This window comes from Scatophagus argus, chromosome 16, assembly GCF_020382885.2.
Source record: "Scatophagus argus isolate fScaArg1 chromosome 16, fScaArg1.pri, whole genome shotgun sequence".
Lineage (NCBI taxonomy): Eukaryota > Metazoa > Chordata > Actinopteri > Scatophagidae > Scatophagus > Scatophagus argus.
Window position 1 is genome coordinate 20,338,759 of NC_058508.1, and position 14,371 is coordinate 20,353,129.

Below are 14,371 nucleotides of genomic sequence, written 5' to 3' on the forward strand. Positions count from 1 at the left end.
GAAGCTGTGGTCGTTTGGCTTAGCTCAGATACAATAAACCAACCCGCCGGCACCTCGAAAGCGCGACACTCCTTCATGTGGTCGGTTTAATCCGTGTTAAAGTCACAGGTTGTGGGCTCACTGCTGCCCTTTTTTATCTGATGTGTTTCGTGCTTGATAAAACCATCCAGAAATCCTCCGCGAGCGAAGCCTCATTGTGAAGTGGCACCAAACGTTCTCTCTCTCCAGCAGAAAGTAAGTGACTTATCTAAACAGCCAAACTGTTGTGTTTCCTCATCAGTTTGAAGAAAACAAAAACTTGTGTCCTGTCACACACCAGTTTAATTGCACCAAGCAAATACAAAGTAACATCTTAAAGCAGGTCCTTCATACTCTGATGGAATGAAACTTATTACTGATTGATTAATGAGGTTATTACATCAGTGTGATTAGACTTAATATGTCACTGCCATCCTTGTATTTATATCTAAGTAACTATATAGGAAACACCAGGTTATATACTCTGTGATATACAGCTTTAAGTTTTATAATTTGATAAATGCTGACAGGCATCAGAGATTAGTTCTGTTTTCTCGATACTAAGAAACACGTCTGTTACTTGGCCCTGGATTATATCGTCCTGCATCACAAAGGTAAGACTTTTTGGCAGGATGGATCCGGTCTTCACATCCAACCTGAACTTAAGAGTGTTTTGTGGTTTGTTTTTTGAGCAACAGTAATAAGTTTACCGCCTACTCCTCCTCCTCCTCCCCTACGTTTTGGGAGACGGTGTCAAACAGGGCCGAGGCGTCCTGACCCAGCGGGTTGTAGAGGAAGGCTTCGATCTCGCCTCCGCTGTTGGATGTTTTCTGGAAGTGGATCTCCAGTAGATCCTGCAGGGTCTCGTGCTCCATGACGTCAGGGATTCCCGTCAGCATCACAGTCCGAGGGCACACCTTCATCTCGGTCTGGACGGGAAACACCAGAGACACGCAGCAGGGGTTTGGACGTTTATCTGGACCGACTTTGAAAAATATTCCAAAAGTCATAGAGAATGTGAGAGTAGAAAGCTGCTTCTTTCCTCCTTACCTTTAGGTTCGTAATATTTCCGTTGAGAAACGGAGTCACTCTCACTCGGTGCATCTTGTCTTGTAGTTTCACTTCATGGTATTCTGTATCTGTCAAACCTTTGGCAACTGATGGCACAAAGAGTTTCATCAGCCAATATGCACGTCTGAATTCAGATTTTGTCTTTACGTCTACAGTGCTCTGGACACTCACAAAGTGGACTCCCTCCCACCGAGTCTCCCATGTAAAACACTCAATAGTCCATCAGTATTAAGTGTTGAGAACAGAGCTCGCTCACCGTCTTTCTCCACAAAGGTGATGACCACCGTCCATGAGTCAGGCATCATTTCACATTCCTCCACCTCTCCGCCTCCATGTTTCCTCTTGGAGAAGTGGATCTCCAGCTTGTTCGTCAGGATCTCTGCATCCATCCTGGGCAGGTTGGAGATTAATATGCGCTGAGGACACACCTTGGAGTCTATCTGTGGGACAGACGGACACAGATCACTCACAGGAAATAAATAAAGATCAGACTGAATGAATGGTTCAGATTTCGGCTCCTCGTCGTTACCTCCACCAGACTGGGCACCATCAGCTTGACTGGCCTGGCCTTCACAGTGATGTTGCACTCTGCTCCCAGATCCACCTTGTGCTCCCTCATGCTCAGGATCTTCTTGGCCACTGGGGACATAGGGAACACAGTCAATCAGGACTTCACAGGCTCATCAATATGCTAACACGCTCATGTTATGCAGATATAATATTTATACAATTTTATACATTTAGTTAAGCATGTCGGCATGAAAAAACGTTAGAAATTATCTTGAAAAGGTCTTGAAAAGCACCCGTAGATACCCTGCAGCCCCAGTTTTTAAATAAAATCACTCCAGCATACAATCTTATGGCTAAATTTACTTCGACATGTCGTAGCTTGTGGTTTTAAAAGGCCCCGGTAGCTTGATTAAAGCACGACAAACAGGAGTGCGTGGAAAATCCAGACCAACGAAGAGACTGGGGTGGCAGCTTGTGGATCAGCTCACCTTCTTCTTCCTCAAACGTAATCAGAGCCGTCCCCCCCTCCATCGGGTAAACTATCCGTGCATCCATGTCAAATTTCTGTGTGGCGTCTACCTTTGCTGTGGCCCCACTGAAGACGACCGCCCTCTCAGGTACGGCAGTGAACACCTGGAATCAAAAGGTTCAGGTTCACTGAAGGTGTGGTGGACGACGGCCGTATGACGTCGGAGATAAACGTACGTCAGCCTGCTCTTTCAGAAGTTTGTTGCGGGCATCTTCCTCCTCCAGGGCTGCCTCCGCCTTCCGGATCTCCTCCATCAGCTCGGCCTCCTCCTGCATGAGCTGGTTCACGGTGGCCTGCGGGAGACCAAAGACTTCAGCTATCGTGATGTCCGATCAGCAGCAGACTTTGTGAAGCAAATGCCTTTTTAGTAGTGCTTTAACCCTAGAACACTAACGTTAAAATTAGTAACACCATCACTAACGTTGGGTATATTCTACCCGATATAATATCTCGGATAAAATACAGTTTATCACACCAGCGTTCATCATGCCATATAGGACACACAGTGGCCACCTCTTGGTTTTTCTTTCACAGCTGTACTGAGCACACATTTGGTCGAAATTATCAACACATCCCTTCATTTGGTTGTAAAATTCGATCACTTCAAAATTGTGTGGGTGAAAATCACCCGACGTTAGTGTTCTAGGGTTAATGTATTAAACCAAATGTATGCTCTTTTGGTTTAATCCATTTAAACTGTCAAACAAATAAATGTTAACAGACTGTGTGTTATGTAAATGTGATTAATGAGACGCAGTCATACAGTCTAACCCTGAATGAACTTATGTTTTTGTTCTTTTTGTTCTTTTTGGCACTTTGAGGCACATTCTGTTTTAGCTCGTTTTCTTTTTGTGCTAACTTTTGCATACTTCAAAACTGTTCAGGTTATTCGGGTCTTGCATTGTGACCCTTTGGCAGTTTATAGGAGTAGCTGGACAATTTTGCGAAACGCGCTTTGTGAGGCTTGACGGGCCACCATCACTGTAGTGGAAAGTACGACATTTCTGTGCGAAGTGCAATCAGAAAGTGATGACATTCAAGTGTATTAAAATGTGTACTCGGCTGGTTTCCGTGCCTGCCGCACGGTGGAGCTCCAGCAACACACCTTCTCCTTTTCAAGCTGGTCCTCGTAGGCGAGCTCGTCCTCTCTCAGACCCAGGGTCAGCTTTTTGGTGCGCTGCCTGAACTGCTCGGCCAGATCCCGCAGGTCGTCCCTCCTGGCGGCCAGCTCCTTCTGCTCCTGGACCAGCTGCTCGTACTTTTTCTGTGAAGAAACGAGCAGAGTTTTCCTGTTTTATTTCCCCCACATTCAGCCCGAGTATCCACAACCGAGACGCCAAATGGCAGTTCGTGTGGGTCTAAAGCTGGACCGAGCAGCGGGTCAGACAGGTTACTGAAGTTAAACCGCATTACATTAAATGTTACAGCTTTTTACTAAGCTTTTACCCGCTAACATCTTGCACTTACGTCGACATCTTTATATTCCGTATATTTCAAAATCGCATCGTAATCTTTAATACTTTAATCTCGGGTTTGTCTGGATGGTGAAGAGCACCACAGCTGAGGGGTAGAACACGTGAACTGTTTGGTCTTACGGCCACGTGACTTCCGGACGTGAATCGGGGACAGGAAATGAATTCAAAGTGAAAACATCCCGGCCTGGTGACTGCCTGAGCACCTTGTAGTTGCTGATCGAGGCCTTGACCCCCTCCAACGTGTTTTCCGGTGGCTTCTGGATGTCCACCAGGGAGAAATCCTGAAACACAAAGACACGCCTGAGTTGGGGAGCTGGTGGAGGGAAACAATACATTTTTTCATCATTTTATATCTAATTTAATGATCGAGCTGCTGTGAGGTATGTTAATAATCTTTAAAGTGAAAGTGGTTCAAAACAGCATTTCGACAACGTTTCAGCCCACAGAGAAAATACCAGAAACATTTTACTAATTCTGATGTGTGATATTTATTTCCAAAAACATAACGAAGGACAAAAAGAGGACAAAATGACGTCTCACCTCTTCTGAAGACATGGTGAATCAATCTGAAACGATTCGTAAAATATTAAAAGTTCAGCATGAAGTCAACCAAAGTCAGTGTGTTAAATGTGCTGATTGATAACAAAGACTGTGTAAAACTAAACCTAAAACTGTAGAAATAATGCGTTCACATGAACGAGCCGCCGTCTCAGCGACTCTTTGGAGCTTTAAAAACTAACTTGTGAATAATTATTGTGAAGAAGTCAAATTCAACAACAGCCAAAACTTTCACGTTTCTCCTGCACTGATGTTAACTTTAATCCTGTCAACTGAACTTCAGTTTGTTAGTTTTTGTCAAAAGGAAGATGAGAGCTTACCTGCTGTGGGCGAATTAAAGTCGCATACTGTTTCAGTTTCTTTTTCCCCATCAGTCCTGAACGCGCCTGTTGGTCTCCACCAGGGGGCGCTACACCGACACAGGTGTTTCCGGTTAATCCGGTTGATGAGACGTCTGATCGGGTCTCATTGAGGTTCGCGTTTCTTTGATGTAAACAATGAGTTTGTGAGTCCATCCTACGCGACGCAGGATGCTGAACTTGAACGTTTCCAGGTAGTGTTGTGCACCTGAAGTAAACATTTCTTACTAATTTCATCATGTAATTATTTGTGCATAAAGACATTTGATTGAGAGCCTGTTCAATATGAAAATTTGCATTAAAGATCGATTTCACGTCAGCACATCCTGCGATAACACAGCCTGTACACTCACTTATATGTCCTACAAATATTATTTTCACTTCTGCAGGTACGCATTTGTTTTTTTACCTCTCAAAAGCATTTAGTAAACCTATTTCAAATAGATTTTCACCAGTAGAAGTTAGATCAGTAATCCAGTTGAACACACATCACAGCTCATTTTTTATGAATTACTTGGCAGAGACGACAATAAAAGTTCATTAAAAACACTCTCGACTGCCTTAACAAATTTGGTTTTATTTACAGAGCGCACGTCCTCCAACGCAATTCAAAACAAGGAAAATGTCAAAGAAGAGTCAGCAGTCAGAATCCATTTTTAAACATTTATTTGTGAAACGGGGTGAAGTTAGAATCTGAGCTTCTGGAAGAACCACTTGTTCTTGCCCGTCTTGTACCTGGAAACAGAAAGTACAAAAGTGTAGGACATTCTGATGAGACATGGGACCAAAGGTTGACTGCATTAAAATCAAATCTCTGACACTTTTCTAAACTCGTATCTCACAAACCACATCACTGCTTGCTATCAGCAGAAACATCCCACCAAAACAAAATGAAGCTTTCCTCTCACGCAAGCCTCACGTCGACAGCACGTTTCTGCTGCTCTTAAGGTGGCGTTTTATCCCATCAAACCCGCTCCAAAGCCTGAGAGAGATTACGGACTCACCTCTCCTCAAACTTGACCTTGGCCTCCCGCCTGGCTTTGCGCTTGAGAGCAGGATCCCTGAAGACGTCCTTGTTGACAACAGTTTTGTCCAGAGGAATATCCACAGAGTATCTGAAGGAAACAAGAAACAAAAAGCCATTTAAACCCTCCACTTAGTCAAGAAGACTGACTGAGCAGAATGGCTGGTTGATGACAGATTCACGTCCATGTCCCGGTCCATGAGCTGCCATAAACCTGCTCCATGTCTGTTGCTGTCCGCATTTAGTGCATACAGAGGAATTCAAAAGTTATGCAGCCTTCAGCTCACTCATGTTAACGACACCATCTTCAGTGGATTTACAGGACGATTTCTCGCTCTGCCTACAATCAAACCAATCAGACGCTCCGCAGAGAAACAGACGTACGGTGGTATTACGTCCTTCCTGTCAATGCACAGACTGTGATGCAGCCTCTCCTGTTCAACTTGTTTCGCTGTTTAATAAACCTGGTTAGTGCCAGTATTAATACCAAGCCTTTTCCAACTCATCTGCTGTCGTGAAAACAGAAGTAAACTGTTGTGTTTTGTAAGACATCTTGCTGATGAAGAAAGTCAGCAGACAAACTCAAAGAGGCCAGCGTGTGTGTGTGTGCGTAAACCAGAGATGTACAGGATGTGTGTGTCAGGAAAGACAACAGAAGGTAGAAGCAAAGTGAGAAGATGAAGGTTTGAGTGTAAACACTAAAATAAGCAGGAGGATAAAGTAGGACTTTCATGATAACATAACTTATACTAGAAATGGGGTAACTAATATATTCTTTTCAATATTTCAGTAAACAAATATAACCAGCACCCCCCACCTCCTGGTTCCAGTTACACCATCAGCTTGTGGGAAACACTAAACATCTCTCCAAACAAATAAATGTTTAAGCTATGGTCTGAAGTGTGCATGTCTGCTTACATCCTGTACTGTCTCACATGTTGTTACGGACTCACTGTGTACACTAAAACTGGTTTGAATGATGGGCAGGTTGGATGAGGGTACAGGAGCAACAGAAAATAAAGAAACTGGGATGAGTGTAGTTTGTGACACTAAGGTTCAAGTTCCTCATGTTTCTTTACAACAAAGATGTGAAGCAGGAGGAACCGCAGGTTCCTGAAGTATCCACCCACATTAAACTCCCATTTTTAATTTTTCTCTTAAAGATATCCTTGACATTGAAATGTCTTTCACATGATTTCGCAAGAAGTTTCAAGTGCACTTGGACCATCACCTTTTCCAAAAGACGTACTTCAAATTATCAAACTCAACGCCTGATTTGTTTCACTGGAGTATAAATACTTTAACCATACCAGGAAAATATCCATCAAACAACAGAAGATCCCATCTTACTGTAGCAAATACACTCACCTGGTGGGCATGAGGTGGTTGTAGTTGAACACCTTGACGAAGGCCTTGATCTTAGACCTCTTGGCAATCTTCTTTTTGCCCATGGTGGTGGTCACCTTACGGGGGTAGCGGTCGATGCCTGCGACCAGAGCGTGGCTGTAAGGACGGTCGGCTGTGCCGTCATCAATGTTCTGCAAAGAGACATCAAAGCAGGACGTCAGACTGACTCAATGAAACAACAATTGTGAGACTTTGATGTCAATCCTTCAATGATTTTTGCAAAGCTGTGGTTGATGTTTAGTTTTACACGGCATATAACGCCAGTCTGAAGCCATGTTTTACCTTCACGATGACAGCTTTGCGCCCGGCGTAGCGTCCAGCTAGGACCATCACCACCTTCCCAGGCTTCATAAACTTGCCCATTTCTGCCACAGAGAAAACATGGTCAGCTCAACAAATGCAACATTTCTACTGTAAACCTGACCAAGTTAAATACAGAAACCCGAGGAAACTTCAGCAAGTGCTCGGCTCGTAACTGCTGCCTGAATAGCCGGCTAAGTTAGCATTAGCTTCCAGCTAGGGAGCCGATTTCGTTTTCTAGAGGCTGAAACATTCATTAAACTCCAACTCACGTCTGTAACACGACTACCTCTGGTTTAGTTGGTATTAAACTAAATAAGCTCTCTATGTAACCTGGACATATAATGTATTGGCATCTGTGACTAACTGCTCACACGGACTGAGTGTCTACATCAGGGAAGCTGCCATGTTGAAATGAGCACTACGGAGACGAAAACGCTGCACTAACAGCTAATTTTCTTCCTTTGCCAAATTAAAATACAACAAAATAGCACACACGTCTGTGGTAAATGAGTGACTGTCGCACATGTGATATGATAAAAACTACAAAATTGGTCAGATTCGGGGCGATGGTTGAAGATTGTTTCAAGGGAAATTTCACTCACTGATGCTGTTCTACGGCCGCCGCTATCGAGAAAGGAAGTCGAGAAGGTTTTTGTCAACTTTGACCCTACCGACCAACCTACGTCACTTCCGGTGATGGCGATTGTTTTAAACATGTCTGGTTTGTTTGTTCTTATTTGTATGTGTTGTGTTTAGTTAGGTAAGTATGAATTTTAAGGCAGAAAATTCCGATATTTTAATAAGTAAATCATTTTTACGTTAAGGTAAAATTACTCCACTACAAGTAAAAGTCCTGTATTCAAAATGTTAGCACAAAGCACAACATTTTCTTAGCTGAACTTACTTAAAAAGCCAAAAATGAAAGCAGCGGCGTGCAGAGTGAATCTCTGTCAGTGGTATACTGCTGCAGCAGACTAATAATTCAACAAACGTGACGCTTGTAAAGATAAAGAGGACACAGTAGAACTTTATTTATTCATTCATTCATTTTAACTGTTCATGCACAGGGGCGCTCAGAAATGATTGGATGATTATGTGGCTCATTGAAGAAATCATAAAATTCTTCTTATTGTTAGAAAATAAAACTGACCAATTTTATTTTTGTTTTTAATTTTCAAATGAACAAGTTTTCTGAATCTCTTCTATCTTTGAGATGAGCAACTATTTGCACTTTAATGAGTTTACCTTTCTTTTATTGAAATAAATGTACATACTGAACTTTTTAAGTATATTTGGTGTCTCACTTAATTTTGCATGAGATGAGTTCAATTAAAATTGGAAAACACAAACCAAAACAAAATCCAAAATGTGCAAACTTTTGTCTCTTGATTTCTTTTTAAAACTGAAAGGATAAAGACTCATGAGCAGCACAGCGATTCATATACCATGTTTTAATTTGTTTACAGCTGCGTTAAACATGATAAAAATCAAAAAGACAAACACAATTCACATCCCAATATATTATTTGTGATTAAAGCAATGAAATAAAACAACACAAATAGCACGATTTAAATGATTTAGTGTGATTCAGCAGCTACTTCAACAAAGTGTTTTGGTGTGTTTGAGCTAAAACATGCTATCTAATAAATAAAAGTCTCGTTACATAAATCACAACATAACAGCTCAACAAAATACAACAAAAAAGGGAAAATATGATGTAAAACATAACATTATATTCACAACAGGACTCCCAAACAGATTGCAACATTTCCATTTAAACAGTAACAAAAAAAGAGAATAAAATGTGTCTCCCAGCGCACTCAGATAACAAAGTGCATCGTTATGGAATCAGGTTTTTATCTCAGGAAACATAAATGCAGCACGTCTGCTGTCAGAGGTTTGATGCATACATGTGGGCTGACAAACACTGAACTTTGATTCCCATAAACAGCAGGGAAACATACAGCAGACAGAAAGTAACGTCAGTTTAACAGCATCTGCGGTTTGTACATTCAGTATTTAAGGATATCATACGTGCAACTCAGCTGTCTCAGGAAGATAAAAACAAATTTAAACTCTTATGTCCTACATTCATGTTACACATGAGATGTAAGCCGTTACATCATTAAATAAATCTTAAATCTGACTAAACCTGGAACCGGAGGAAAGCAGCAGTTCATACAGGGTCTAAGTGTCTAACCCACGCCTGAAATAGAAGATGTGCAGGAAGTGAGAACAGCCTCGGATTTCAAATGGAGTCGCCTAACATCTGCATCATGTCACATAACGCCAGCACTTCACGTTTGTCTCCTGCATCGCCACGGAAACTGTAACACATTTGTCACTTTAAGCTGACCTGACCTGAGCGCTGCAGTTTAGCTTCACGACCATCCAATCTGCTACACGTGAAACGGTTCATCACAGAAGAACAATGGAGCAGCACCAACAAGCTCCCGGTTCCTGTGCAGAAGCCTCAGTACTGACAAAGTGTTTCTGCCTGCACATTCATGTCTAGAAGGCGAACGCGTTGCAGTACTGATTACTGCACAAATCCAGCCTCTCTGTTTCTTTGCTGCATAGGTTAGGGCGCTGTCACATTCACACAGGGGAGCGATGCTGTATGACGAGCACAGGACGCACAGGTCAGGAAGGCTTCACTAAACATGAGGTAATCTCAGTCTCCGTTCTAAGGCGTCTTTACAGTACAATTAGCATCGTCATCTTGACATTTTGGCATCTTAAACAAAGTGGGAAATGCAGATTATTATGGCTGAAGCTCGCACAACATAACCATGCATGCACGTACTGTAGACATCACACACTTGCACTTCACTTCAGATGGGTGGCTACTTGAACAACCTTTAATAAGGTTACATACTTAAAGTACAAAGTCTTGCTGTTGGTCCTGAATGCCAGCTTAAGAGCAGTGGAGTTTAGCTGATAAAATACTTGATTTCTGAGACTGATGCTTCTTGACGTTTCACAGATTTGTTTCCTTTTTCCCCTTTAGAAAGCATCCTTAATGTTCTTCAGCTGCCGAACAGCCAGGTCCACCGGGAGGTTGAATTTGAGGTGGCTGATGCGGCCCAGGATTCGCAGGGCTCCCTCGAAGCCGGTCTGGGCCATGTAGCTCCAGGGCTGGTAGTGCGGGTGTATCAGAGTGCCTGACTTACACAGCAGGTTGAGCCAGGACACCAGGCGCTGCTCATTCAGAGCCATGCACACCAGCGCTTTGAACTCTGTGTCCGGTCCTCGTTTGTAGCGCCCGTGCTCCTTCAGCACAGTGTGGACGGCCCACAGCAGAGACTGTTTAGGGGTGACGGTCACCGGGCCGCCCCCTACAGGCAGGCTGAAGGACTGTGAAAGCTGGCGGGCCGGTGACTCCACAAAGGCCTTCCCGTTTTTGGAGTGGTAGTACTTAACAAAGAGTTCCCACGGGTGCATGGTCTGTGGGGATGATCTGTAAGGCAGCAGGCAGGAGATGGGGGCCAGCACCAGGCTCATGGTCTGCGAGGGCGAGAAGAGGCCATGAGCCAACAAGTCTTTCAGAGCAAAGGCCAGCTCCTTCCTCACAGACGTCGTCAGCTCGTCTCGTGGTCCCAGCGCCGTGTTGCTGGTGTAGTTGACGACATGTTCGAGGGACGGCTGCCTGCGTGAACCAAGCACTCGCACCTTCTCCACAGCCGCCTCCAGACGCTGCAGCAGGGGCCCGTAGTCCCGCCCTGTCGACTCCTGGGGCCACATGCTCTGAGGGACGTGGCCGGGTGCGCAGCCGAACTGGCTCGCGGCGAAGATCTGTAACACAGCAAGGGCCTTCTGGATCAGCTGCAGGCCGGTCTCTCGCATCTTCTGGGCCTGCTCCGGGTCCACTGCAGTGAGAGGGGGACAATCAGAGGACTACACTTAAACTTTGCTGCACTGTTGGACACCACATCTGCCTGGCAAACTTGAGCAACTACTGCAACTACTTTTATTCATTAAGACTCCTGAGTTTCTTTTTCCTGACATGTGGCTCAAAAATAAAAGTTAATGCTGACATGTCTGAGCAAAGAGCTGTAAGCTCCTCCTGACTCCTGACTTTATCACTGCAACCACTAGAGTTCGATATGAACCAACTGACCGTTCTTCTTCACTCCTGGCGTTCGGGCATTGGTTCCTGCTGCCTGGGGCTGCTGGCTGTGTCTGCCGTCTGACAACAGAGGGTTCCCCACCTCATCTGCGGAGGGAAAAGCAAAGCCGTTCAGTCAACTGTCAGATGAAAACAAATGAGCGGACGCTGGCAATGAAAGAGGGGAGTCCTGTGTACCCTGTATGAAGCTGATGAACATCTCCAAGTCTCTGATCTGGGTTTTGAGCTGATCCACCAGCTGCTCTTTGACCCTCGCTGGGTTCACTATCTGAGAGATGGCGGCGTCCACTCTCTGTCTCAGCTCCTCAGGCGTCAAGTTCCCGATGTCCTCGTTCAAGTTCACGTCCAACTTTTTGATCAACTCATCAATGATGACCTGAAAAATGGACAACAGGCTGGAAGTTAAAGAACGGCGTGCTGTAGGCTGTTTCCCGATTCTGCACTTTTTAAAAGGGAAAGATTAACAGCACAGGAATTAAAAAAGCAGGATTTTGTTTGGGTCAAATGTGTGCAGATGAGCTTTACAAACCAACTCTACACATGAGCAACTCAGTGATGTTCCAAAACTAAACCCTGAGGGGTTTTAAGAGCAGACGTTTGACTCGTTACACCTGATCTGAAACAGTAAACATTAAATGATGCGCTCAAAGCAACAGACGGGAACACTTGGATTTAACATGAGCTTCTCAGAACCGATCTCCTGTGTTACATCTCCACCTTCCCACCTTCTGCCTCTCCATGACGACCGACTGCGGCAGAGAGTCGTAGCTGCCCTCCTGATAGGCGAAGCGCTCCAGATCATCCAGCTGCGTCTTCAGCTGGAAGATGAGATCCTTCTGCTTCTCCCTCTGAGCCTCCAGGCGCTCCCTCTTCTCCCTCTCACTCTGACAGGAGGAGCACACGTAGTCAGATTAATTTCCACAGACAGAGTGTGGAGTGACCACAACACCACAGTGAACAGCATATGCCAGGGATTTCTGCTACCGATATCAACATCTAAGTGTTGCTATTACTCGTTTCACAACACAAAAATACGCAAACCAAACAAAAGAGACATCAGGTATCATACTCACCAGATCCCCCTACAAGTAAAGCATGTGACAAGGGAGAAATGATATAAAAAGACCTTTAGGGTGGAGCGAACGAAGAGCAATAACGGCAAACAATTACCACATGAGCCCGAGGCTTTGCTTCTGTTTAGACTGAACGTAAAGAGGCAGGGAGCAAACAGTGGAGGGAACAAAGCAGGCTGCTTCAACACCACTCTGTAAACAGAAGCCTTTATTAAACAGATAGTGATCTGCTGGAGGCATTTTCATTGAAACCTGCAGCTCTGTGAGTCACACACTTGTGGCAGAAAGCAGCATTTTCCATTAGAGATAAGAAATCTGTGGGAACAAAACTGAGGTGGGCGCAGCAGCCGCGAGTGTGATGCAACAAGCGCACGTTAATCTGCTTTAATGAGAAACCTCACAGCCACACTGACTCCCTGTGTGTGTGTGTGTGTGTGTGTGTGTGTGTGTGTGCGCGCTTCTGTATTTATATCTCTGCATGTAAATCTACACGTTTCATTCAGTGTCCACACTGCACACGTCAGCTAACTGAACGGTGAATGTTCACTAAACCTGCAACGTTTCATCACTGATTAATGTCACTACAAGTTTTAAAAAGTCCAAGAATAATGATATGAACCACGTTTTTCTAAAATCCCTAAATGATGTTCAGGAATTGTCTGTTTTAGTCCAACTAACAGCCTAAAATAAAAAAAAATTACAGTAGACCGTCACAGTCAAGAAGCTGGCAGCAGTGGATGTTATTCAATCAATAAAGTTTGTTTATTTTTCTGTTCAGTGATAAATGGATTAATCAGCTAGTTGTTTCAGTGCTGAGGCACACACACACACACACACACACACACACACACACACACACACACAAGACTGTTAATCTCACGTCTGTGGCTATGGATGGAACTAGAAAAGCATCGTCCCAAATCTACACAGTGACGTAACAGGGGTCATTAAAAAGGAAAAGCTAAATAAAGGACTTTCCATCACTTTATGACAAAGAACTGGTTATGAACACCTGTTCTGCTTCCACTCAGAGTGCCTACATGCACCCTGAGAGTGTAGCATCACGGAGGTCGGATTTTGTGCTGTCAGATCAAGACCAGAAAGCTCACCGAGTTCTCCAGCTGTTTGGCATCCTGAGCCCGGCAGCCCACCACATGCGGGCAGCCCCTGAAGGCGAACTCCTCCAGCTCGACCAGCATCCTCTCCTTCTCCTCGCTCTGAGCGTGAACTATCTGCTTCAGCCGGAACTGCACCTGAGCAAAGTGCGAGGTGAGGGCGAGGAGAGAGGAGTTCAGCGAGGCTTGCTCCTCTTCCAGCTTCTCCAGCCTGACGGCCATTTCCTCCTCGGTGGCCGAGGACGAGCCTCTCTGCGCCGCCTGGCCAGCGCTCCCGCTCCCGCTCTCATCCTCGGGACTGGCCACAGCGCCCACCGGTGCCCATCGCTCCCCTGCCCCGGCGAAGACAGCCTCGCTGTCCGAGGCTGACAGCTCCTCTGTGGACATTTTGGAGGTCACTCCAGGTGTTTATCTACGCCGCCAGTTCAACGCTCTGTTCCTGATGCTTTGTTTTCTTAGGCTGCGCAGACGACAACAAGGATCAACACCGAGGAAACAGGTGTGTCGCCATCTTGGGAAGGATGATTCATACGTCAAAGCGGGGACACGTCAAACTTACTGAACCCAGCGAGGAAAATGCCGGAAGTACAGTACGTTTGTCTTCAGAATAAAACCGCCCTCGTTACAAAATAAAGAAATAGTAAAGAAAAATACCACCGTTATTAATTCTGAAAACAAGTTGACAAGTCATGGAGGAAAAAAACATTAGAACATTAGAATGTCTGTATTTAATAACAAAGCATATTATCGTAGGTAAATGTTTTCAGTCCTACATTAACTCATAAATAAAGTTACGTATT

The 14,371-nt window shown here is 44.6% G+C and overlaps 3 protein-coding genes across 3 annotated transcripts; all 3 read right to left on the reverse strand.

Annotated features, from left to right (window-relative positions):
- Positions 1 to 303: 303 nt before the first annotated feature.
- On the reverse strand, positions 304 to 4,599 carry ifi35 (interferon-induced protein 35). Its single transcript, XM_046414173.1, has 10 exons — positions 4,482 to 4,599; positions 4,144 to 4,169; positions 3,807 to 3,884; positions 3,234 to 3,392; positions 2,305 to 2,421; positions 2,088 to 2,232; positions 1,619 to 1,728; positions 1,346 to 1,529; positions 1,069 to 1,175; positions 304 to 947 (listed from the first exon to the last, which is right to left on the reverse strand). Exons 2-10 carry the CDS (start codon positions 4,156 to 4,158, stop codon positions 732 to 734), a joined length of 1,131 nt encoding a protein of 376 aa, XP_046270129.1. The 5' UTR covers positions 4,159 to 4,169; positions 4,482 to 4,599; the 3' UTR covers positions 304 to 731.
- A 570-nt stretch (positions 4,600 to 5,169) lies between these two features.
- Positions 5,170 to 7,934, reverse strand: rpl27 (ribosomal protein L27). Its single transcript, XM_046414177.1, has 5 exons — positions 7,857 to 7,934; positions 7,234 to 7,316; positions 6,913 to 7,082; positions 5,525 to 5,635; positions 5,170 to 5,255 (listed from the first exon to the last, which is right to left on the reverse strand). The coding sequence occupies exons 2-5, from the start codon at positions 7,312 to 7,314 to the stop codon at positions 5,207 to 5,209; spliced, it is 411 nt and encodes a 136-aa protein (XP_046270133.1). The 5' UTR covers positions 7,315 to 7,316; positions 7,857 to 7,934; the 3' UTR covers positions 5,170 to 5,206.
- Positions 7,935 to 8,817: 883 nt separating this feature from the next.
- On the reverse strand, positions 8,818 to 14,185 carry rundc1 (RUN domain containing 1). The gene is made up of 5 exons (XM_046414171.1): positions 13,566 to 14,185; positions 12,109 to 12,267; positions 11,561 to 11,759; positions 11,375 to 11,470; positions 8,818 to 11,123 (listed from the first exon to the last, which is right to left on the reverse strand). The coding sequence occupies exons 1-5, from the start codon at positions 13,956 to 13,958 to the stop codon at positions 10,261 to 10,263; spliced, it is 1,710 nt and encodes a 569-aa protein (XP_046270127.1). The 5' UTR covers positions 13,959 to 14,185; the 3' UTR covers positions 8,818 to 10,260.
- Between the last annotated feature and the right edge of the window lie 186 nt (positions 14,186 to 14,371).